General features: G+C 40.9%; 2 protein-coding genes across 5 annotated transcripts in view; one reads left to right on the top strand and one right to left on the bottom strand.

Annotated features, from left to right (window-relative positions):
* Positions 1-1,855: 1,855 nt before the first annotated feature.
* On the top strand, positions 1,856-20,779 carry EIF2S2 (eukaryotic translation initiation factor 2 subunit beta). Its single transcript, XM_030309767.2, has 9 exons — positions 1,856-2,003; positions 7,761-7,938; positions 9,102-9,205; positions 13,063-13,198; positions 13,851-13,951; positions 14,515-14,663; positions 16,560-16,616; positions 18,534-18,619; positions 19,206-20,779. Exons 1-9 carry the CDS (start codon positions 1,989-1,991, stop codon positions 19,379-19,381), a joined length of 1,002 nt encoding a protein of 333 aa, XP_030165627.1. The 5' UTR covers positions 1,856-1,988; the 3' UTR covers positions 19,382-20,779.
* Positions 19,253-24,763, bottom strand: part of RALY (RALY heterogeneous nuclear ribonucleoprotein) — a 94,451-nt gene continuing 88,940 nt past the window's right edge. For all 4 annotated transcript variants that reach the window (XR_004343360.1, XR_004343358.1, XR_004343361.1 and 1 more), the window contains 2 exons: positions 21,055-21,195; positions 19,253-19,889 (listed from right to left, as the gene is read on the bottom strand). The gene's annotated coding sequence lies outside the window, so the exon portion shown is untranslated. The remainder of the gene's footprint in view (positions 19,890-21,054; positions 21,196-24,763) is intronic.

Consider the following 24,763-nt stretch of genomic DNA (forward strand, 5'->3'; position numbering starts at 1 on the left):
CAAACAAACAAACAAACAAACAAAGAACGTTGTCCCAATCACATATGCACACAAAAAACAAATCTCCCTGTCTTGGCTAACAGGAGGGGACTGCTTCATAACCAATCATAGTTTTAGCTTCTCTTGGCTCTTCTCCCTTTTTAAATAAGAATTATTAAAATACCCCATCATAGAAGTACCACCACCTCAAAACAGTAACCAATCTAGACAGAGGGCCTGCTTCCTTGAAACACTCCTTGAAGTTACCTAACACAAGCCCATATATAAAATTTTTTTTTCCGGGACCTTCTTCCTGAGTGTCCCCATCCTTCCTGGTGTGTCTCCCTCCTCTCAAGGAGACAATAAGCCCAATTTTGTTCAACGATAGCTGTGTTCTCAGTGGTCTTTGGCTGGAGGGCACTGACAATGGTGAGAGCTCCTTACAAGGTAACCACTTTTAGGGCACCTGGGTGGCTCAGTCGGTTGAGCCTCTGACTTTTGATTTTGGCTCAGGTCACAAACTCACAGTTGGTGGGCTCAAGCGCCTGGTCAGGCTCCACATTGGGAGCATGCCTGGAACTCTCTTTTCTTTCTCTCTCTCCCCTTGGCCCCTCCCCTGCTCATTCTTTCCCTCACTCAAAATAAATAAATAAATAAACAGTTTTTTTGTGGGGTTTTTTGGGTTTTTTTGCTATTATTATGCCTCAAGGGGAATTGCATGATGCACCCACAGCGTTCAAGCAGGGATTTCATAAACAAGTGTTTTCAGGATTCCTGACAGACTGCTAGCAGGCTGTTTCTTTTAGGGGACATCTTCTCTCAAGACTACATGAGGAGAGACTTTTGGTTTTGGACCTCCCAAGTTGAAATCTAGCCTGTTGTTAGGTTAAATTTCTCCTTAAGCAGGGACGCCTCTCAGTCGGTTAAGTCTCCACTCTTGGTTTCAGCTCAGGTCATGATCTCACAGTTCGTGGGTTCGGAGCCCCACGGTGGGACCCACGTTATCAGCACGAAGTCTGGTTGGGATTCTCTCTATGCCCCTCTGCCCCATCCCTGCTCATGTTCTCCTCTCTCTCTCAAAATAAATAAACTTAAAAGAAATCCCACTAAGTAAAACCTCTTAAATTTTTTTTTAAAAAATGTCTATTCATTTTTGAGAAAGAGAGAGAGAGAGAGAGAGAGAGAGAGAGAGAGAGAGAGAGAGACAGCGCGCGAGCAGGGGAGGGGCAGGGAGAGAGGGAGACACACAATCCCAAGGGGGCTCCAGGCTCTTAACTGTCAGCACAGAGCCTCCATGTGGGGCTGGAACCCGCTAACCACGACTTCGTGACCGGACCCAAGGCCCACGGACCCAAGTCCCACGCTTTACCGAGTGAGCCACCCAGGCGCCCCTACTAAAAGCTCCTAAGTGAGGTGCGCGCTTCTAGCACCAATGAGTCCCTCAAACGTTAGAACACCTCGAGGGCGCATAGTGGAGGTAGTAGCAAGGCAACTAAAACCCTAACGGGCTCATATTATTGAGCTCTCACCTCCTACCCTAACCTAGTATAAATGGCCCCGAATTCACTTGACAAGCCGTGCAGAACATCGCAGAAACCTCTGCGCTGCGAAAGACTAAGGTAAGAGCAGCCACCTACAAGAACCAATCTCCCGGCAAGGTTCCTCAGACGTAGCAAAAGCGCACGGATCGCGGGACTGCCGTGCCTCAAGTGCCCGCCTCTTCCAGGCGGACTACAAGTCCCGGCTTGCCTGGCGCCACGCCGTCGCCTGGTAACTCGCGCCAGACGGAGCGCTCCAGGTTGGCCCCGCCGCGCGCCTGCGCTTTGGCAGGTTCTGCGCAGGCGTATTTCCAACGCTTGGGAGGAGAGGGCGGGGTGTCGTTCCCTTTCGCTGATGCAAGAGCCTAGTGCGGTGGTGGGAGAAGTGTCGGCAGGAGCGACGCTGCTGCTGGGGCCTGGGGCTGACCCGTCCGACTTCCCGTCTGTGCCGAGCCCAGTCGAGCTGCCGCCATGTCCGGGGATGAGGTGAGGGCCCGAGCCTGGCTCTAGGGCTAAGGACTGAGGCGGGGAGCCCAACCCACCCCAGTGTGGGAGACCGGGCCTGCGGCCTAGTAGCCGGCCGCCGCCATGTGGAGCAGCCGGGCCTAGGCGGCCGGGAGCGGTAGAGCCAGTGAGGACTTCGGAGCCTCGGGCCTGGCCGCGTCCGGCTCTCCTCAGGGCGGCGGCGCCGAGGCCTGCGTCCTTTCGTTGGCCGGCGTTTCCAGAATTGAGAGCTCGTTGAGTCGCCGTCCCAGAAGGGGGCTTGAATGCCTGGGTAATGCCCCGAAAGAACGAGATTGAGGCTGGCGACCCCTGCATTCCTTTCGGTTTGACACTGGGGCACCAACTCTCCTCGCTGGGCGCCAGGCGTGCTGAGAGGAGCCTTCCTCAGCTCCGACGGAGCGCCCTCGTTGAAAACTTTGCAGGCTGGGTTGTCCTGGCCGGTGTCCGCCCTCATGCTCATAATGAGCATTATTTCTTAAAAAGACCGAGGGGTGAGGGAGATAGGACGAGAGGAAAAGATCCTTCAGCCTCAGTAAGTGACTGACCTCGGGAAGTTTTAGGGCGGGAGTCCCTGAGCCTTCCTGAACGGAGAGCTCTGAGACGTGAGCGGGAAAATCCGGCTGCAAAGCTGACTGGATCGTTTTCTCCCGTCATGCTTGTACCTCAGCAAATTTTCTCAAATCCTTTTTAGCCAGGTTGGTTCCAGTTCATTTAAAATCAAACGGCTTATGATGAAATTTGATTTTAAGTACTGTCAGTAGGTATTGATCAACACTGCGGGGGAAAGCTACGGCTTACCGGCCAGGTCTCCCCGCCAAAAGCAATGCTCTTGAATTTATAATTCACTTTATAAATATTGGGGTGCTTGGCCTCTAGCGCCTTGGAGAGGAGTTAGAGGAAAAAATCGAGGCTTCCTCGAGCGTTGGTGTTTTAGGTAGACCCTGAACGATGCTGAGAATTTCCACAAGTAGAAAGGCCTGATCACAGGGTAAAGGAGTGGTTGAGAAGGCAAGTACATGTAATCACAGAAAGAATATTCTGCAATTTGTTTAAGGTTGATCCCCTTGAAATATAGTGGTGGCTAATTCACAGAAGGATTTGAAGACCAAAATAAGGAATTTTGATTTTATTCTGGAGGGGACTCCAATCTCACATTTGATTTTCCCCAAAAACCTTGTAAGATTGTATCATTGTTATGCCCATTTTAGAGATGAGAGAACAGAGGCTTAGAGAGTTGTATGGTGTCCATGATTAAATAGTAACTGGTGGAACCAGTAGTAGAATTCCAGATCTATGCAATATTACCTCCATCGAGGTAACTAACAGGCTCTTGGTCTGTTAGGAGAGAAACTGAGAGTCTAAATGAAGTAGGTGGTTCTTGCTTGGAGGTCATGCTCTGACTACTTTATTTCAAAAGTTCTGAGAGTAGCAGCGTCCTGCTTTTTTTCTACCCATATTCTAAGCTTCTCATAACCTTTAACAGAGTGCCTGTGTAGTACTGTGTGGTACTATTCTGTGTATGGGTTTTATGGTAAAGTACTCACAAGTGTTGTAAGGGAGGTAGATCTACTAGTTGTCACAGGAGGTAGAAGAAATAGGGCCATTTCAACATAGCGAGTTGGGGAGCTAGAGGATTCAGCTTTAACAGTGGGGTTGGGTTTTGAAGGAAGTGGAATGTGAATACATTATTGAAGGGTGAACAGGATTTTATCAAGCAGAAATGGCAGAACCAGCATTCCTACAGAAGGCTTTGGAAGCCAATAAAGTATTAAGCAGCTTAGCAACTTCACAGGTCTGCCAGTCCAACTACATTTTATAGGCAGGAAACAAGGGCGTAGGGAGGTTAACTTGCCCAAGATCACACAGCAAGTTAGTGGGACTAGAACCTCTCAGCCTTTGGCTTCCACTCTGGAGGTATGTGCAGGATCTGATTCCTCTAGTACTGTCGACTAGATAAATACTCTTAGACCAGCCCTTAACTTTGGACTACTTTACAGACTTGTGAGGATCAGGTTAAAATTTGTACATAGAAATGATTTATAACTGCCAGGGACTCCCCAAGAGTAGAATTCCTGGGCTAGGATAGAGGGTTAAAGAACCTACTATTAAAATTTTTTTTCCTCTTTTCTTCACATTTCTTTTTCTTTAAACACTTTATTGATGTATAATTGACATAAAACAAACTGCACACGTTTCTTTCTAAGCCTGGTAATTAGGCCAGAAACTCACTGATATATAACCTTTACCCTGGTAAAGCAGTGTTCTAGAATTATGGGGTGCTACCTAGTAAGGAAAAATTCCCTAATCTTCAGGCATTCATTGTTTTTCAGACCTTTTTTTAAAAAAGTGCTGTCAGTAGCAAAGATTACTGCTTATTAGTAGGCCCCATTGACAAAGTATCAGAACCATTGGGTTTTCACACAACATGGTAGGATGTTTTTACAAAAGAAGCTTTAAACTAAAAAAAAAAAAAGTTTCTGATTAAAAATGGATGTGTGTTGTACAAAGTTTACAAAACAGAAGAATACAAAAAATGAAAATTTTCCAGGATCCTGTCACCCAGACATGACAGTGCTTAGCTTTTGTTCTCACCTTGCTTCTCTAGGTTCTTTTGTAACTAATATTTGTCTCCTGGGTGTGATGTGGTCATAAAGTTAGCATCTTGGGTAAATTCTGTTGGATGAGAGTAGGTTACCACTTTCATGAAGCATTTTAGGCTATTATCAGCGTAAATTTTTGCTGGTATCCCTTTTCCTTACCTCCAGCCCAACCCAGGAAGTTGCAAGTAGGAAACTTTTTGAAAGCTTTGTTGTGGGCTTAAAAAAAAAAACAAAAAACTCAAGAGATTCTGTGGTTTTCCATAAGTGCACTGTCAGCAACTATTTGCTGCTCGAAGCCAAACTAGTCTCATAAAACATTTTGAATGTAATAATTTGTAAGTCAGACATGAAAATCTTAAAAAAGAAAAAAAAAAAAAAAAAAACAATTTTTCACTTCAGGGCTGACCTGGCCTTATATTTTGGGGTAGTCCTTCTCTGGGCACTACTTTGGGATCCCTAGTTTCCTTATTTTTAAAATCGACTTTGCTAGGTGGTGGGAGTATAATGAGGCAATGAGTATGTGTCTTAAACATCCAGAGACAGTAATTGAGAGAGATGGTAATTATTTCAGTGTATAATTTCCTGTATGTTTATTACTCTTTACAAGGCTACAACCAAACTGTTTCCCTGTAGACTTAAGTACAAATGTTTTTCATAGGATAAGAAAACTGTAAGGCTGCACTGATTTGAGAATCCCTCAAATCTTTGGTCTATTTTGTTGGATAATAAAGGCTAATTAATATTCCAGAGAACTTGGGGCGCCTGGGTGGCGCAGTCGGTTAAGCGTCCGACTTCAGCCAGGTCACGATCTCGCGGTCCGTGAGTTCGAGCCCCGCGTCAGGCTCTGGGCTGATGGCTCAGAGCCTGGAGCCTGTTTCCGATTCTGTGTCTCCCTCTCTCTCTGCCCCTCCCCCGTTCATGCTCTGTCTCTCTCTGTCCCAAAAATAAATAAACGTTGGAAAAAAAAAAAAAATATTCCAGAGAACTTGATACTTGAAAAAAAATGCAGTAAATTGTAAGCCCTGCCAGACATCCAAATTTTTAGTGCCTAGATTGCTGTCCTTTTGCCAAACCTCCATATTTCAGTAATGAGGATAAACTAGATAACCTCCCTGGAATAGATTGCAACACTCCATGTAGGGTGACTCAAGGCCTAATGGATCAGCAGTGGGGAACTTCCTCCTGTTCTGTCTTCTTTCTTTTTTTTTTTTTTTTCAAAGTTTAATAAGTAATGTCCTTCAGACTGACTGCATTTCAGAATTATTCATTTGCTATACAATTAAATCTTTTGTGAAAGTAAAAGAGGAAGTCTTTGAAAGAAGGCTGTATCAATTTCCAGAATGTCTTGAAGATCCTTCTCTATTGGGTGAAGACAGTAACTACCCTACCTTATTACAGACCTTAGTTTGATTTCAGTGTAGCTCAATTTCCCTAATGTACTTGGGTACATTAGAATCAGTTTTTGGGATTTTGAGTTTTATGATGTCTTAGAAATTTGATCACCCTGAATTGATGAAATTTGAGTGATAGGAATCAAGAGATACCATGCTTTGTGAACCATGAAACGTTGTATAAATTCTAATAATTGCTAACATTTATTGAGTACTTTTGTGTCAGGCACTGTGCCAAGTGTTTAAATATATATGAACATATTTATGTAAATTTGTGAGGTTCGGTTTTGCTTCTGCTACTGATTTCCATTTTACATCTGAAGCATGGAGAGGTCAAGAACTTACCTGGAGTAACACAAGTACCAGTGAGAGTCAGGATTTTAATTCAATCAGTTGGACTCCAGACCTGTGCATTTGTTTAGAGAGGTGGGGGAGGGACAGAGAAAGCAGGCTCCACACTGTCAGCATGGAGCGGGGCTCTAACCCATGAACAGTGAGATCAGGACCTGAGTCCGAAATCAAGAGTCAGACGTGCAACTGACTGAGCCACTCAGGCACCCCCCAAACTTGTGCTTTTAAATACTTCACTAAACTGTTCCAGAAGCTCATTGGGCAAAATGCTAAATTTAAGCATGGTAGAATTTGGACAAAGATTGGTAAGGGACTTAGAGAAAAATTATTTGGGATTTGAATCCAATTCTACTTGACTTCAAAGACCTCTTTCCACTCTACCAGGCATCTCCCCTATATGTTCTTAAACTGTTGTGTCTAAAATAATGATCTGTATTTTTCCCCAAGTGATCAGTGTACACAAATCATCTAAAACAAGTTATAAATTAGTTTTTCACTTATTCTCTAGTAGACATTAGATTTAAAATGACCTAAGAAAACTTTGAATGTTCTAGAAACAAAAAGCAAAGTAAAAGGTTGTATGGAAGTTTTTCTTACTCAGATAGAGATTAGCTATAGGAAAGGCTGCTGATGGATTTTTATAAAGGTTTATCTGAACTTGGAGGGGAAAACAGTTTTTTTTAAAATCAGGTCAAGTCTGGTATAGCAACCCCAGGTTACAGCCTTAAATAAAACATATATAACCTGCCTAGGCATTGGTTTTCTTCTCCAAAAAATGGGGGGCATAGAATAGGTTATTTCTACGGTCCCTTCCCTAAGTTCCATGATGCATTTATAGTCTCCAAATTTGCTCATGAATTTTAAAAGTGAAGTTACTGTATCTTGTGACAGTTTACGTATTTAAAGGCAGGTGCACATGTTTCAGAATCCCACCTCCACCCCTATTTAATAATACAAGGAAGGTTGGATGGACTTTGTGTGTGTAAAATCCTTTTTGGTACTTAAATGCACCATATACTGTTTTACTTCTAAGCATATACCCTTTAAGAATACAGCATGTTCCGGGGCTCCTGGGTGGCTCAGTCAGTTAAATGTCCGACTTCGGCTCAGGTCATGATCTCACAGCTCATGAGTTCGAGCCCCATGTCGGGCTCTGTGCTGACAGCTCGGAGCCTGGAGCCTGCTTCAGATTCTGCAGATTCTGTCTCTCCCTCTCTTTGCCCCTCCCCCGCTCTCAGTCTCTCTCTCTCTCTCTCTCTCTCTCTCTCTCTCTCTCTCTCTCTCAAAAATAAATAAACATTTTTAAAAGTTTAAAAAAAAGAAAATACAACATGTTTGGAATGTATCATTAAAAAAACAATCATTTAGTTCCTTTTTCTTTATTGTCTTTTAAACAGATGATTTTTGATCCTACTATGAGCAAGAAGAAAAAGAAGAAGAAGAAGCCTTTTATGTTAGATGAGGAAGGGGATGCCCAGACAGAAGAAACCCAGCCCTCAGAAACAAAAGAAGTAGAACCAGAGCCCACTGAGGACAGAGATGTAGAAGCCGATGAAGAGGACAGTAGGAAAAAAGGTAAGTGGTAGATATGAAAGAGTCACTGTTGTCTTCTGAGACCTGGTTCTCTTCCATCAGTGTTTCTTTTTTTTTTTTTTTTTTTTAACATACAGTGACCTCTCAGCCTGATAAGGTTGTTCCAGTGAAGTTGAGGCTATCAACAGGCCATGTACACTGGATCTTGCCAGATTTCTGATAAACTTGTTCCAGAGAAATTGCTACTGAATCCACAACTTGTAGAAATGACAAAACCTCATCATTCCAGGCCTGGTTTTTCCAGTCTAACCTGTCAAGTCTCTTCTCCAATTTTAATTGTGGTTGTATTTGAGTGTAGGCAAAAAGATTTAGGGCCTGATAGTTTTGTGTCTTAGCAAGTCTGAAAATGTATAGAAGAGATTAAAATTACAACCTAAAATGTTTGGATTTAGATATCAGCACTAGTTATTCCCTCTTGCACACTGACATAGACACCATTTGACTACTAGAAATAAATGATTCTGTAAATAAAATTTACGTCTGCTGAACATAAGACACTGCTAGTGATGGGGACAACTGACATTTATTGAGCATCTACTATGTGCTAAGTAAGCATCTTGTACATGTTTAAAACAAACTTGAAAAGTAAATCATTCTCATAATAAGACAAAACAAATTCATAAATAGCTTCATGAAAAACTTTGTAGTAGAGGGATCCTAAAATATTCCTAGTGTACGAGAGGGCAGGGCAAATGGAAAACTGATTGAATAAACCCATTATTTGCTCACTAATAATGGATAAAGTTTACTAAGAAGTGGAAATAATTAGTTGGGCTGGAACCAAGGATTAAAGTAAGGGAGATGAGAGGGTAGACAGAAATGGAGAGAGAAAACTAGAGAGCTTTGAAAATTGTGTTAGAACCCTGACTTTGCCTTGGGAACAATGAGGCACAATATGGTTAGATTACTAAATAAATGTTCCCAACATGGTCCCCTAACCGGGTTTTTCCTACAGAGCTTTGACTTGACCTGCCATTGTGTTTTTCAGAATCATAATCTTTGTGGTTGTAGAGAGACCACTGTACTAATTAATACTTGATCTCTATTCTGATGACTAATTAATAGCTAAAATGTTGGTTTAACTCTGATGCTATGCCTTCTGCTAGTTATTAATAATTTTTAATCTCAATTGTCTGTCTTTTTAGATGCTTCTGATGATTTAGATGACTTGAACTTCTTTAATCAGAAGAAAAAGAAGAAAAAAACAAAAAAGATATTTGATATTGATGAAGCTGAAGAAGGTGTAAAGGTAGTATTGCTTTCTTATTGAAGGTAAAATTTGACCTCTCGAAAGGTTGCTAATGACTGATGTTTCCCTCCCTTTGTCTTGTCTCTCACCAGCTTTGCTTTTGTTATTAAGTACTTGAATCACTGTTGAGGTCATTTTCTTGGGATTTGGTCTGACTAGGTGTCTTAAAGGGATTATGGTTTAAAGGAATATAAATTTAGGTTTTACACATTGTATTGTGTGCCATTAAGATGGTTACAAGCCCCTTGTCATTAACCACACTGAAATTGGCTAAGGAAGAGATATTTCTGTAAGAGAAATCCTATGGAGTATATATTCCTATGGTTTCTTCTGTTAAACTTTTGGTAGCATGTTGAAGATACACAAACTTATGTGTGTGCCTCTGAGCAGCAAAAAATGAACCCCAGCTTGTGATGGTTGGTGGCTGATGATCATATGGCCTATAGGAGAACAGGAGCACTGAGCCTGGTTTTATGGGGTTCTCTGATCTTGTAGGGACATGAGGACCTATAATTGTCTTGTTACTGGATCAGTTTCCAATGTAAATACTTCAAAACTCTTTTGAACAGGGATAGGTAAATGAGTAGGGGGGTAAATAAGAGGGTGGATCAGGAAGGAGATGAAAGTCTGTTATTCCTTCACTTAGAGCTACTATTTTATTCCTTCTTTCCTTCCTTCCTTCCTTCCTTCCTTCCTTCCTTCCTTCCTTCCTTCCTTCGAGAGAGAGGGCAAAGAGAGAGAAAATCTTAAACAGGCTCCATGCCCAACATGGAGCCCAATGTGGGGCTCAGTTTCACAACTCTGAGATCATGACCTGAACCAAAATTAAGAGGCACCCCTGGAGCTACTATTTTAGACTGTCCAGGAATCTTGAGCAGAGTCCACACATCTATTTAAAAAAATTCCAGGATAGTAGCAATTTTATGTATATACAAGTGAGAAGGAGCAAGCCTGAGAACACATGCACATGTACTAAGTGTCCTATTTTATGCCTTCTACCCCAATTTTTCTTTGGTTTGTTTGAACTGAAGTAAATAAGGTGTATCCCACATGTAACAAAGAAATGTATACAGTAATTCATTCAGTTTTAGAAATAGTGCCATAATATTGATAACTTGGTTAATTCAGCAAATATGCATTGGTAATTACAGGGAGTCAGGCTAATTGCTAGAGTACTGAAATGAACAAGATATTTTTCCTATTTTCAGAGATTATTTTAGTTCAGGGATAATTTAGAGTCCTTTAGAACAAGATGATTTTACCTGGATTCATCTATTCTCTCCCTGTCTGAGGATTCTCTTCTCTTCCTACTATTGTAAGGAAATTGAGAAAGAAATGTTCAGATTATACTGAATAAATGAGGTTTAAATATCCTGGGTATCAAGGTGACATATCAGAGATGTGCTACAGAAGGTCTTGGTTAACAAGATTTTTTTGGAGGCATTTCCTCTAGTAGCTTTTGTCCTGAAGAATTGATTATGAGCTCTATTCTTACTAAGTGCTTGAATACAATTTTCTCTGCTATTGACAAGTCCTAAACATAAGAGCTTGTTTAAAAGTATCCTCATCAGGCCGTCAAACACTAAAGTGTTTTTAAGATATTGGGTTACTCTTCTGAATTTTTAGACCATCACATGACTTTAGAAAAATACTGAAAAACACTGCCATTTTCTGTGTTTCACTGGGTCTTAGCCTCAGTTTGGAAGTAGATCTTACTGGGATGAAATAAATAATAGTATAAGACTAGAAATTGACTATTGTGTGCTAACTTATGTCAGCATATCCAAGTTTCTCATTTACTGACTGTCATCTCAGAGACTAAGTTAATATCTGCTTTCTTGTTTATGTGTTATCCAGCTAATACACATGGGCTGATTTGGTCTTTGATGGCCAAATGTGGCATTGAAACTACACAGCTGGGGAAAAAAACCCAGCAAACTACACAGCTGGATTTGGAATCTCAAGGCTGAGCTTCATTCATTTCCAGTTCTTGCAGCTTTTCTGTGAAGATTTATGAAACTATAGTAGCTAATGTCAGTAATTCAGGATGCAGGCACACAAAAATAGATGATGATAGGTAATATTGACAGCATACTTCAGGGTAGGAAGCAGGACAAGCTGGTGAAAGGACAGAGGAGATTAGAAGGCTGGAGACTGAGACTGGCCCTTTCTGGGGTGTATATGTCTCATTTCTAGTGCCGTATTTACCTCCATAACTATAGCAGCCAATCTTCGGATAAGTTTTACCTTGTCTCCTTCCATTCTCTGGGTTCTGCCTTTTCCCTCTTTCATGATGTCATCTATTGAAATGATGCCCAAAGACCTCTTTACAGTTTGGTGCCAGGCTGACTGTGGTATAATAAAAATAAATATTTGGTCTTTGTTCCCAGTTCTTGGTACATAGCTCCTAAAACCCTTGTCATCTCTGCAGTGACAAAAGTGTCTTTTGAGATGACTAGTGGCCAGGAGTTCATGGATAGCTTCAGGATGGGGGCTGGTTGTCAGAAAGATCAAGCCATGATTAGAGAATTGGAAATTTCACACACACAGCTACTCCTCCAGGAAAAGGGGCTGGAGATGAGTCAGTCACCGGTGGACAATGATTTAATTAATCCTGCCTACATAATAAAACTTCCATAAAAACCCTTCAACAGTGGGGGTTGGAGAGCATCAGGGTTAATGGACACATGGGCTGTTGGGAGAATGATATAACCAGGGAAGGTTCTGCACCTGTCTCCCTCCCTACTTTTCTTGCTCTGTGCACTTTTCCATTTGGCTGTTACTGAATTATATCCTTTATAATAAACTGGTAATGGTTATGTGAAGTGCTTTTCTGGATTCTGTGAGTCATCATAGCAAATTATTAAATGGGGTGGAGGGGTGTTGTAAATTTGTAGTCTTGTCAGACTATGTGGGTAAAACATGGGGACCCTATCCTTGCATTGGCCTCTGAAGTAAGGACAGTCTTGGACTGAGCCATTAAACCTATGGAGTCTTATCATTGAGCCCGTATAGTGTCAGAATTGAATTGAATCATAGGCCACCTAGTTAATGTCAGAGTTGGAGAATTACTGTAGAAAACAATATGTATTTGGTGTTAGGAGGAAAAAAAAAAAACCCTCCCAGTGATTGCATCAAAATACTTAGAAACTTCCTTAAAATACTCCTGAATACTCCTTTTCCTGCTAAAGATTGTTAATCAGAAGATTAGGAGTCTTTTAAAGATTCTCAGGTGTTTATGACAGTGGCCTGGTTTGGAAATATGGGCAATAATTGTAAGATCTCCAGGCTGATGGATAAAAGAAAGGAAAAGGTCCCACAAAAGTGTCTTAAAGAGGGGTGCCTGGCTGGCTCAGTCAGAAAAACATGTGACTCTTCAACTCGGCGTTGTGAATTCAAGGCCCACGTTGGGCATGGAGCCAACTTTTAAAAAAGTGTCTTAGACAATTTCTAGTTTAAATGACAAAGACTCTCTGAGCCAGTTTGGCCCACCTGTGAGGGACACTTCTTTTTATTATTATTTTTTTTAATGTTTTTATTTATGTTTGAGACAGAGACAGAGCATGAGCAGGGGAGAGGCAGAGAGAGAGGGAGACACAGAATCTGAAGCAGGCTGCAGGCTCTGAGCTGTCAGCACAGAGCCCAATGCGGGGCTCGAACTCACGGACTGTGAGATCATGACCTGAGCTGAAGTTGGACGCTTAACCAATTGAGCCACCCAGGCGCCCCAAGACATTTCTTATCTATCACTTCAGTTGTGAATATTTTATTTTTTCCTCCAGAATGATGCCAGCCCCGTATCATTTAAAAAAATAGTCTTAGTATCAAAATGTTGAGACTCTTACTTAATTTCTCAGGATCTTAAGATTGAAAGTGATATCCAAGAAACAGCTGAACCAGAGGATGACCTTGACATTATGCTTGGCAATAAAAAGAAGAAAAAGAAGAATGTTAAGTTCCCAGATGAGGATGAAATACTAGAGAAAGATGAAGGTAATATTGGGGCTCAGCAGCTCATTTCTGTTCTACTCAAGACTTTAACCTAGTGTCTTGGTCCTTTTTTATTATTTCCTGTTCCTTCTGCCTGGAAGCTAAAAGGGAAGAGTATCTAACTTGATAATGACTGTTAAAGATTTCATGGGGGAAGAATTTGGTAGTTGTGATTACAATGAAGACATGCTGATTAAGACTATTGGGAAAATCACTGTAACTGGATTTTAAATAGTTTAAAAATTACTATTTTTTGTTAAAAGTGCTGTTTTATTAATTCCAAGTACTAAAGTCTTTAGAGAACTTGAGTATAGTCAGCAGATGGGTTTTTATGGATGTGGATGTTTCTTAAGTGCTTCAGAACAGCTGGACTTTTTTCCTCTCGTTATCCTAGTGCATTATTTTCTCTTGTGTTTGTTATATCAGGAAATAATTTGGTATGTCTGTTATCACAAATTCTAATTGGAGTGGTCTGTTAATGAAAGTTGTAACATCCCTGTCTTTAAGAAATGACAGGTTGTTTCTAATCCTTGATGCTTTTATGCTTTCTGTGGGAGGGAAGACAAATGTCTTTGAAGCTTTCATTTCTCTAGATCTGTCCCCCCTCACTTTGTTACTGCCTACCCCTCATTCTTACAGTCTTTGTTATCTATAGCTTTAGAAGATGAAGACAGCAAAAAAGATGATGGTATCTCCTTCAGTAACCAGACAGGCCCTGCTTGGGCAGGCTCAGAAAGAGACTACACATATGAGGAGGTAAGACAAATTCTGTTAAGAAAAAGGGCTAAGATGTTACGAAGAGCAAGATATTTATACTGAATTGGAAGGGCCGTTGAAGAACAGACAGTGAAACAGACCTAGAGAGGTCACACAATCAGTGCACAGTGTTGCCTGATGCCCTCATATGGGGCAGCTACCCAGAGTTTGGCAGTCATTATTGTATTCACTGTTCCAACTGAATCCATGAACTTCTGAGGACATGGAGCCCCTTGGACTTGGGGGAAGAGTAAAGGAAGGGGTGACTAATTTTGGGGCCAGAGTAAGTCTGGAATTCACTTGTTGCAGCTTTCCTGAATCTTTTCTATATATCATACTCTCTCCCATAGAAGCCGCAGAATTAGTAGGGTCTCATTCGTTCATTTAACTGTGAACAGGTTGTTGCTCAGCATCCATAAGGGATGAGTCTTGCTCTCATGTAGTGATACATGTGTGTGTTTAGTAAAAAGTGATGTTTGTTTTGAAGTAAAACAGTGACTCAAGTGGGAACTTTATATTCCTATTAATAAGCATGTACATGAATACCAATTGTTTCTCTATAGCTATTGAATCGAGTATTCAACATCATGAGGGAAAAGAATCCAGATATGGTTGCTGGAGAGAAAAGGAAATTTGTCATGAAACCTCCACAGGTTGTCCGAGTAGGAACAAAGAAAACCTCTTTTGTCAACTTTACAGATATCTGTAAACTGTAAGTTGGTTAATGGAGAGTCTCCACCCCAAATACCAGATTCTCAGAGGAGTATATGTTAAATGTCTTTATTGTGCACTTTGTTGCAGGTAGAAAGAATGTCGGGGTTGGTTTGAGGGAGGTCACCGTTCAAGTCTGTCCTATCCATAGATATTTCAATTCATAGGTCTCAGAGCTTGTTTATTAGGCATCCAGAGGTGAGAGACCCATGAGAGTGGATCCTAACTATAGAATGAAAAGGGAGGAGGCTGAATGTAGTCCTCAGACAGGAACCTGGGGAGCCCAGGGAGGTGGAAAGGCTCATCAGGCTGGGGTAGGCCTTACAAACATGTGCAAGAATGAGCTCTGGGAAAGCAGCTGAATTTGATGTGCTTCTTTCTTGGATGGCCGTTGCCAAGACACGATCAGTGAGATTTTAGATTTCTGAGAGGCTTCTTAGGGCAACCAATCTTATCCATTTACTGTTTGTTATTCAGTTTCATAAATGATACATGCTTATTGCAGATAAAAGGCAAAACAATGATGGACAGAAAAGAGAATAATCTCTAAAAATTCTACTACCCGGAGATAATCACTGGTTTTCATTATACACATTACTTAAAAGATTTTAGACTTTTTTTGCTGATGACAACAGTATATTTTTATTTTAGAAAACTAGAAAACATAGACATGCAAGAAAATGAAAAATCATCTGTAAGTTCACCATTAAGAGATCATAGTTTAATACTTTTATGTTTAGCTAGTTTTGTGCATGTAGTTATTTTTAAATAAATTGGTGTCATACTGGTTTTTAATCTTTTTTTCTCTTAGTATATCACAAAACATTTACCCATGTCATTAAACTGTCTTCATAAATGTTTTTAGTAGCTACACAACATACTCTAACAGCTCTTAGGTGGATACAGTTGCTTCCGTGTTTCCATGATCAGCAAAGCTTCAGGAAACATTCTGATACATGTATCTTGACAATAGCTCAGAATATAGCCTTAGGGCAAAAGTTCCCAAAATGGAATTGCTGAGTTAAAAAGAATGGATATTTTTTATGGCAAACATTGACAAATTGCTTTCTAATAAGCTTGTACCAATTTATACTCCCACTAGCAATGTAGGAGCTTACCTGTTTTGTTGTATTTTCACCAACCCTCACTACACTTTGGGAAAAAATAACTTTAAAATTGTAATAGTAGTACCTGGTTTGGAACAAGTTCAAACAATGCCAAGTGAATAGAATTAAAAGTTAAAATATTGACTGGCATTGCTCTGTACTTTTTCCTATGTGTACTTTTGTTGTTGTTGTTACATAGATAGAATGGATGTATCATTAACTTATTTAACTGCTCCCCAGTTGGTGAATATTTAAACTGTTACCAATTTTTCTACTGTTGTGCTACCATGAAATACTTCCCAATATATTGTCCCCCCCTTGCTTTCTTTTAATGAAAAATTTCAAATAGGAAATATATAGAGATTACCATAACAAACACCGAAGTGTCCATTGCCTGGGGTTGGTATATTTTGACACATTTGCTTCAGATCTTTTTCTTTAAAGAGGGCTGTAGAGTTAAAATTACAGACATCTTTGTATCTCTTTATGATCCCTTCATTTTCCTTCTCAGAAAAAGATGTTAACCTCTAAAGTTGGTGTTTACTTTCCTGTCCATGTTTCCAGATATATTTTTTCATATATCTGTATTTATAAATAACATGTTGTTATATGGGCTTTTAAATATAAATAAATGGTATCCTATATATCTTTATTTCAGGGTTTGATGAACTGGTCACTAAAATTCACTGAATAGTTAGGTAATCAGATTAAAACAGTGAACAGGATGGTGTTTTAGACATTTGGTTCCATTTCCAATGAGATAAGGTTTATATATTCCATTTTGTTTTTAGATTACATCGTCAGCCCAAACATCTCCTTGCATTTTTATTGGCTGAATTGGGTACAAGGTAAGAAACTATATTCACATTTATATACAGTTATATATATGGTAGTACTGGATGTTTCAGAGGAACTTCTCCTAACTTGAAAAGGATACATAACACCCTTAGAACATTCACCTGATAATCAGAGGAAATTTTAGGCCAGTGAGGGAAATGATTTCTGAGAGCTTGGCTGCTGAGGAATAGAGAACAGAGTTTTCAGTGGCTCATCTGTACAGGCCTGCTGGTATTCCTGTCATTAACTGGAATTCTTGGGTCTTTTTATGGAGCAAATATTTTTGGAGGAAACGATTTTCTTAAATCAGAATTTATTTTCTAAATTGTTAATATGAAGAAATAGAGCTTTAGAAGTTGATGAGTGGCACAGGAGAAACACTGAAACAGAGCCTTAGTTATTTCCCTGTCTTCAGGGCTCACCTGTTGAAAGCACCAAGCCAGTCCCTCCCCATTCAGGGAGACCAGAATCCCTGGGAGGCCATCCCAATGAGTGTGACCATAAATACTAAAGATAAGTGATGTAGACTTAAGAGCAGTATGATAATAGCAACTCACACATGCTGAGTACCTGCTGTGTGAGAGGCACTGTGCCAAGCACTTTTTTGAGTACTGTCTCAGTCTTTGTAACAGTCTTATGAACTGTAAACAGAAATTAGTACCGTCTTACAGGTTTGGAAACCGTTTCATTGAAGTTGTAGTTGGTCACATAGCTAGTTAATATCACAGCCAAGATGGCAAACTCAGCTCTGTCTCTGGAGCTTGAACTCTTAAAAGGCTTACAGAGATAACTAAGGTGTTCTGCTCTCTTCCTACTCAAAACTCTTCTTAAAACCGTTTGATGCAATTGGCTACACTTGCTCTGGGGTTAAGGAGTGGCTTACTTTAACTAGTGGTGGATAGGTAGGCTCTGTTGTAGAATTGTGTTTTAAATGTAAATTTGTTACTTTATTTGTAACTTACATAAACTAATGCAGTAAAAGCTATCAGTGGTTTTCTTACTCAGAATAATTTTAGTTTTTGTAGAGGTGGGGTATTAAAACAAGTTGTGACCAGTGAACTTATGGTCAATGGGCTAAATATTATGGCGTTGTTGAGAAAATTCCATTTCTTTTGAACAGTGAATGGAAAAAAACTCTTACATCGAGCACTGGGATCACCGTAGCCTGAGATTAAGGGTTACAATCTGTGGAGGATAATAAACCTTATAGTTAAAGGAGAATCACAGGAGAGGTTCTTACAAAAGGCAGTTTTATAATGAGATATAAAACAAATGTAAATTTAATGCTACCTGGCTGAATTTTGTTTCACTTTGTGATTTGTAATTTTTAACAAATGTCTAGCCCAGAGCTTTACCAAAAGTGCTCGTCAGCACCTTTTCAGAAAGCACCATTGACAATATGTGGCCTGTGAGTTCAACTGTACTTCTTTATTGGTAACTTTATACAGTTCATACATTCAATGTACAAATGGTTTTTAATATGTTGACATAGTTGAACAACCATTACCACCACCCATCTTAGAATAATATCAACTATGTGACTGAATCAAAACATTTAGTGCTTAAAATTTTTAGAGATACAACTCCCTATTTTTATATTTATACACCCCCTCACTATCTAGTACATGGTATACATTCAGTAAAAGTGTTTTTCTTTGTTGGATGAATAAGCCATCACAGACAGAATCAATTTGTTTTAGACTTAAAGGTTACTAGAGACTTGGTTGGTTGAAATTGGATTTAATGTTAGGAAATATGGGTAGGTCATCAGGCACCAACTACTTAAAAATAAATTTTGAGAAACCAGGTGGTATCGGACTGCTCTAGAACTTATGCCACTGAATATATTTTAAATTCATCAAGTGTATAAAGGTCCTTTGGTTCCTTACAGGAAACAATAATGGAAATATTTTTGCTTTCTCTCATAGTGGTTCTATAGATGGTAATAATCAACTTGTAATTAAAGGAAGATTCCAACAGAAACAGATAGAAAATGTTTTGAGAAGATATATCAGTAAGTGCATAATTCCATCATCTCGCTCTGAAATGTTCTCATCAGGCTGCAGTATTTTGGGGATGAGGGAGAATGATAATGATGGGAAGGTGGGACAGCAAGGTGACTTCTTGGCAGCTGTGTAGCAGGGAGAAGGGTTTGGATTTCTTAAGGCGCAGCAGACCAAGGCTGCTGGTTGGTTGTAGGCTGAAGGCCGAGTCAGAGAAATCTGTTTGCATTCAGGCCTGGCCTGTCTTTATCATCTTCCTAATGACTTAAAGTTGGCAGGTCTGTTCCCACCTAGGTAACCTAGTAAGTTCTGAGTGGCTCTCCTGTAGACAGATCCAGGAGTGGCATCTGGCAAGCACCCCTACCTCCTTGGACATTTGGAGTCTTTCAGCCCATGACTTAGTACCTGAAGTATCACAGCAAACACCTTGTGTCTTTACCCCTAGAATATCTAAGTTAAGCTAAAGTTTTCCTTGGTCTGGGTACCATTTGGGCTTACGTTGTTCTGTGTAGAATATGTTTGAGAGAAGAAACTTCTGGCTCACTGCAGTCAATCACTGCAGTCAACAGGTAATTCTGTATGTTGCTTTTTCTGCAGAGGAATACGTTACCTGTCACACGTGCCGATCACCGGACACAATCCTGCAAAAGGACACCCGACTCTATTTCTTACAGTGCGAAACTTGTCATTCTCGATGCTCTGTTGCCAGCATCAAGACCGGCTTTCAGGCTGTCACAGGCAAGCGAGCACAGCTCCGTGCCAAAGCTAACTAATTGGCTAACCACCACTGATTTTCAAAGTGTGTTGTGGAGATTTGGCTGGACAGGTTTACCATCAAAGTGGATATATCATTGTATTAAATACAAGATAGAAAAGCTGCCAAGTTTTTTGGCTTGTGGCTGGTTGGTCTGAAATCTTTGCAAGATGCCGATGCTCAAGCTGTTGACCTACTCATTGCCTACTTTAACAACTGTCAGAAAAACATGATGGGGTAAGGCGGTGCTTTTTTAAAATCGTTCATAGACTTATGTAAAATGCAAGATAAATTAAAGTTATTATAACAGTGATTCTTTCAACTTGGTTTGTCCTTCAGTTTTCTATAAAAACTGTGCTTAAAATGAATTTAGCAAAAACAGTTTATGCCTGGGCTCCAGTGAGGGCTCTATAGTCTCATCCTGTGAAACTGGAGATTGGTAGGTGCTTCAGCTGGGCAGCCATTTTTCTTCTCAACTTCTCTGGAGATAAAGCTTCACACGAGAGAGGGTGGCTGGAGCATGAGATCTGGGAGGACAGCCTGTTTTCAGTGTCAGGGGACGATTTCATAGATTTGAATTCTTTTCATTATGTGAGGATTATTGCTACCGCCTGACTGCCAAATCCTCCTGCCGTTACCATATGAAGGAATACAAGGTGCAAGGTACCCTCCCCCTCAGAATTCCCTTTCTTATTGACCACTAAGAAGATCTTAGAAACCTAGCCTTTAAGTATGATAACTGGCACATGGAGAAAAAACCCTAGTTGGGAATCTATTGGTGAGGAAGCAGCGTGGCATGTACTGTACAGAGAACTTGAGTCTGACCTATGACCCTAGGGAAAGCTTTTCTTTTTCCTCCCTAACTTGTGTTCTGGGTTTGAAAAAGGCCCACTACAAATGTTTTTCTATTTTGTATATTAACAGTAGCTTTTCGGTGTGACCATGAGAAACCGAGGTGATGCTGCCTGTGTGGTGTTTTTGGTGCCTCCAGTTCTGCCTTCTAAGCATTTGGCCGAACGGTTATTTCTCCAGCACAGGGAGAAAGATCCCTTCACGTGTCTGTGATCTGTCTTGCACACACTCGCTGTTCCTCACGCTCTTGTTGCCAGACTCCTAAGTGGCCCCAGGAGCAGTCACTCAGCCCTGAATGTCTTACCCATGTTTTTAATCACTGTGACCTTTAAAGTACAGGCCAAGTGTTGTAAAACATCTTGGCCATGAAGTGGTGGAGGGAGGAGAGTACTTCCTCGACTCAATAGGTCCCAGGGAAACCACACACTGGCTGAGCTGCCACCACTGCCCTGATGAACTCAACTGTTTATGATGCCATCTTCCTTATTTTGTATCTATGCCCACATAGTTCCCAATGTCGGATGTTACTGCGTGAATAAAGCAAGGATGAGTGCCTCTTGTGTAATTAGCGCTCCATTGCTTTTGTGTGTGTGTATATGTGTTTATTAATTCATTTATTTACTTTAGTGGGACCCCTTAGAGAAGATAAGATTTTACAATTTTACCTGTGGGACACAGTTATATTTGCAGTTTCAACCCAATTTTAACTTCATTCTCAAAACAGTCCCTGGACTAATACTAACCTTTTAAGATTGTTGAACTGAAATGGGATTAACTCTGTACTAACCCATTCAAAACTAAGTTACCCATTCACAGTAGTATCAACTTCATCTCTCTTACCTCACACTAACCAGCTCAGCAGCAAGGAACCTTCTGTAGGGTGACAAAGCAAAAGGCAACTGAGGGTTTTTGATCAAGATCCACGTTTTGGTTGTGAGAGGGGAACCAGACCACCATCTCCAAAGTGTGTCTTGAGTGTTCCTAATTATGCAAAGGGGGGAAAAAAGGGTTCCATTGGTGGTTAAAAAAAGTTTGAGACTAGATGAACAGGTTCCATGACTACCTAGGAAAAGTCTTTAGTACGCTGATAGGTATTTTCATGACTACATAAACGGGCAGTTATATCTCTAGTCTTCAGAAAAACCTTTCTGACTCCATCTTGGCTCATTCCCACCTGCCCACTGCATGTAAAATACTGTTTCTCCTCCCAGCCCACCATAATGTAGGCACCGAGAACAAAGGTTTTTGTTCACTCATGCACCCCTCCCCCAAGTACTGAGAGCAAGTAGTAGGTGTTCCAATACTTGAATGAGTTTGCTTAAAAGCATAGAATATGCAGACTTTTATAGTCCCTTCTCTCCCCCGCCCCAACATCTTGCAGTCTAAGTGTTCTGGCAGAAAAAAACTGCTGGGCTGGACATCTGGAAAGAAATGCTGTTGTGGTATATGAGGCCCAGTCTGACCTGGTTTCCCCCACCCTGATCCTTTGTACTGGCAATTCTAAGGTTTCACATTTGAACAGAATATTAGGTTTTGCATTATGTTTAGAAGTTGGGCTTTGTAGCATGTGGTATACTTTTTTAATTGAAAAGATGGATTTATAATTAAAACTTAATCCCCATAATCCTACCAACATAGAACCTTTTAGTACCAAGAACAGTTTTCCAAGTTAGTACAGTTTTCATAATTTTTTAAAGCTGCAAAGAGTTTTCCATGTTCTACCATAGTTTATTAAATTAGTGCTCAGATGATGCGTGTTTGTTAATTCTTGGTAATACTAGGAGTATGAGCTCTGACCAATCTGGAGTGACAGTCCTCTGCCATTGATTATATTCTGTATTCTCATCTATAAAGTATGAAAATGCCTACCTCAAAGATGGTGAGACAGTATATGCCAAGTGCTTAACCCTGTCTGGCACCTGGAACTATTTTCCTTCTGTTGAATACTTCTTAGACTGAATTTCTAGAGTCAATGGGCAGACTTTAGGGTAGCCAAGTGTAGAAATCCTGAGAACTGTGGATATTGCTTCTATTTTTATGGTGATGGTGGGTTTATTGGGCTCCTATTATAGACGCTCTCAGGATGGTTGCCTGTCTCACAGTGATCCTGATAAACCTTTGGCCACAGGTGCATCAAACTCTCCCAACAATGTGCAACAGAGGCATAGTCCTTGGAGCTTTGTCACATTAATGGTGCTTTTGAGAAGAAAGGACCAAACTCCTACTAGGTCCCCTGTGTCTGTCATGGCTCCTGTCCTTTCAAACCTTCCCTGACAAAATATTACCGAGCTCTTCTGATCACTGCCCCTTGATTTAAGCTTGGCTTCTGTTTTATTAATACAACACTGGAAGACCAGCTGTTGTAAAGGCTAAGTATAATGGATATTCAACGTTTTGTTTTTTTTTTTAAAGTAGGCTCCACGCTCAACATGGGACTTAAACTCATGACCCTGAGATTTTGATTCACATGCTGTACTGACTGAGCCAGCCAGGCACCCCTCTGTTCTTTTAATTTATTAATCGAATATTCTTAAATAACTCTAAGCTATTCCTAAATATTCTTAAATAATCTGTTATGTAAGTGGCTAGCACTACCAAGTGCCAACTTTGTGCCAGTCCCTGTTCTAGTGCTTTCTTAATCAGCACAGCGACTCTTTGAGGAAGGTATACTATTCTTCCCATTTTATAGATGAGGAACAGAGACTCAGAAAGGATAAGCAACTTGCCCAAGAGGTTGTAGTCCCAGGCATTCAAGCTCCAAGAGCCTGTGCCCGGCCTCTGCAACACTGCCTCTCCGCAACAATGTCATATGTTCAAAAGTGTTACCTGAATGCCTGCAGCAAAAGGCAGTCCCTGGCCCTCCAGGAGCTTATAGTTTCGTGACAATAGGTGTGCTAATAATAATAACCAGCTGTAAATATAGTCTGGTAAGAGGGGTGACAGAAGTAGGGATGGCCAGAGCTAACTCAGGCCAGGAAGGTGACTAACTCAGGCCAGGAAGGCCAGATAATGAGCCAGATGAAGACAGAACATTCCAGGTAAAAGCAGCTGGAGCTGTAAAGACACAGAACCCAGATAGTTCCTTCCACAATTAGTTCTATGTGCTTGACAACAGGGGTCAGATTGGGAGATAGAAGACATTGAGTTAGAAAGAAAGGAAAGCGGTCTGGAGTTTACCCACTGGGCAGTGAATAACTAAATAATGGTGCTAAAGAAGACAGATGTGGGAGGCAAGCATCAGGGAGACTAGTTGAGAGGTGACTTTTACAAAGTTCAAGTAAGAGATAAAGAAGGGCCTAACCTAAGGCAATGGGATGGAGACAGGTTAGAGCCAAGACATACTGAGGAAAAATTAACATGACTTGATGACTAGAGAGAAAATGCTGACATGGGTAACAGGTGGACAGTGGTGCCATTCCCCAAGATGTGGACGCCTGAAGAAAAAGACTCGTAGCTGGGCAGGGCAGGCCTGGACTGTGGTGCTCTTGGGGAGCACTGAGTTAGAGATGGAGATAGGGAGGCATTACTGTGGAGTCTGAAGCCATTGGTTTGGTTAGCCAGGAAGCTGTATAGAAAAAGAGGGTAGAGAGGTACGCATAAGAAGGAGGAGGAGCAGAGTACAAAGGAGGAGGAGAAAGCCAGGAGAGCGTGCCGTCACAAGAATCAGGAGAGAAATTTCAGAGTCAGGTTGCGACAGGGCATATGGGAAAGGACTGCCCAGGTGTGCATCCTGCCTTCCCCTCTTCCCAGGGGACATGTTATTTGGCAAACTATTCAACCAAAGTTCATGATTTCCCAAACCTGTAACATGAGAGGAGTATCTCCAGCTCTAAGGGATTATTCTGAGAGTTAAATAATGTGATCCAGTTCAAGAACTAGAGCACCCAGAAATGCAAACATATATACATATATATGTTATATCCCTCTTTCTAAAGTCCAATGCTGCGGGGGGGGGGGGGGGGGGGGCAGTGGGGGATAAGCGACGTATAATTAAGAACACAAAGGTAGGGGCTCCTGGCTGGCTCAGTGACTTAATCTCAGAGCCATAGCTTCAAGACCCACGTTGGGTGTGGAGATTACTTAAAAAAAATAAATAGGGGCGCCTGGGTGGTTCAGTTAAGCAACCTTGGCTCACAGTTTGTGAGTTAATCCCTGTGTTTGGCTCTGTGCCGACAGCTCAGAGCCTGGAGCCTGGGTCAGATTCTGTGTCTCCCTCTCTCTGCTCATGCTCTCTCAAAAATAAACAATCAAAAAAAATTTTTTTAATAAAGTTAAAAAAAAACCCACAAAGGTAGATACTGGATTGAATTGTTTGCATATGCTCCATAGTTATTTGACTAAGCTATACATCCGATTTTAAAACTCTTTTTAAAACCCTTATGGGCAAGAATGAATGAGACAGTCTCTGGCCTTAAGACAGCTCCCTGTGTGGTCATGGAACTGAACACTGGGGTGGGCAGGGGGTAGAGGAGAAACGGCAGGTAGGTTTTAGAGGTAAAAGGGGGCTTATTGTTAGAAGGCACTAGGATGTGGACAAGAAATGGGGTCC

This window comes from Lynx canadensis, chromosome A3, assembly GCF_007474595.2.
Source record: "Lynx canadensis isolate LIC74 chromosome A3, mLynCan4.pri.v2, whole genome shotgun sequence".
Classification (NCBI taxonomy): Eukaryota; Metazoa; Chordata; class Mammalia; order Carnivora; family Felidae; genus Lynx; species Lynx canadensis.

Bases quoted from the DNA above. Each gene is read 5' to 3' on its own strand.
- EIF2S2 (XM_030309767.2), top strand. The intron at 9,206-13,062 runs GTAGTATTGCTT...TTAATTTCTCAG, and splicing joins AAGCTGAAGAAGGTGTAAAG to GATCTTAAGATTGAAAGTGA. The intron at 13,952-14,514 runs GTAAGACAAATT...GTTTCTCTATAG, and splicing joins GAGACTACACATATGAGGAG to CTATTGAATCGAGTATTCAA.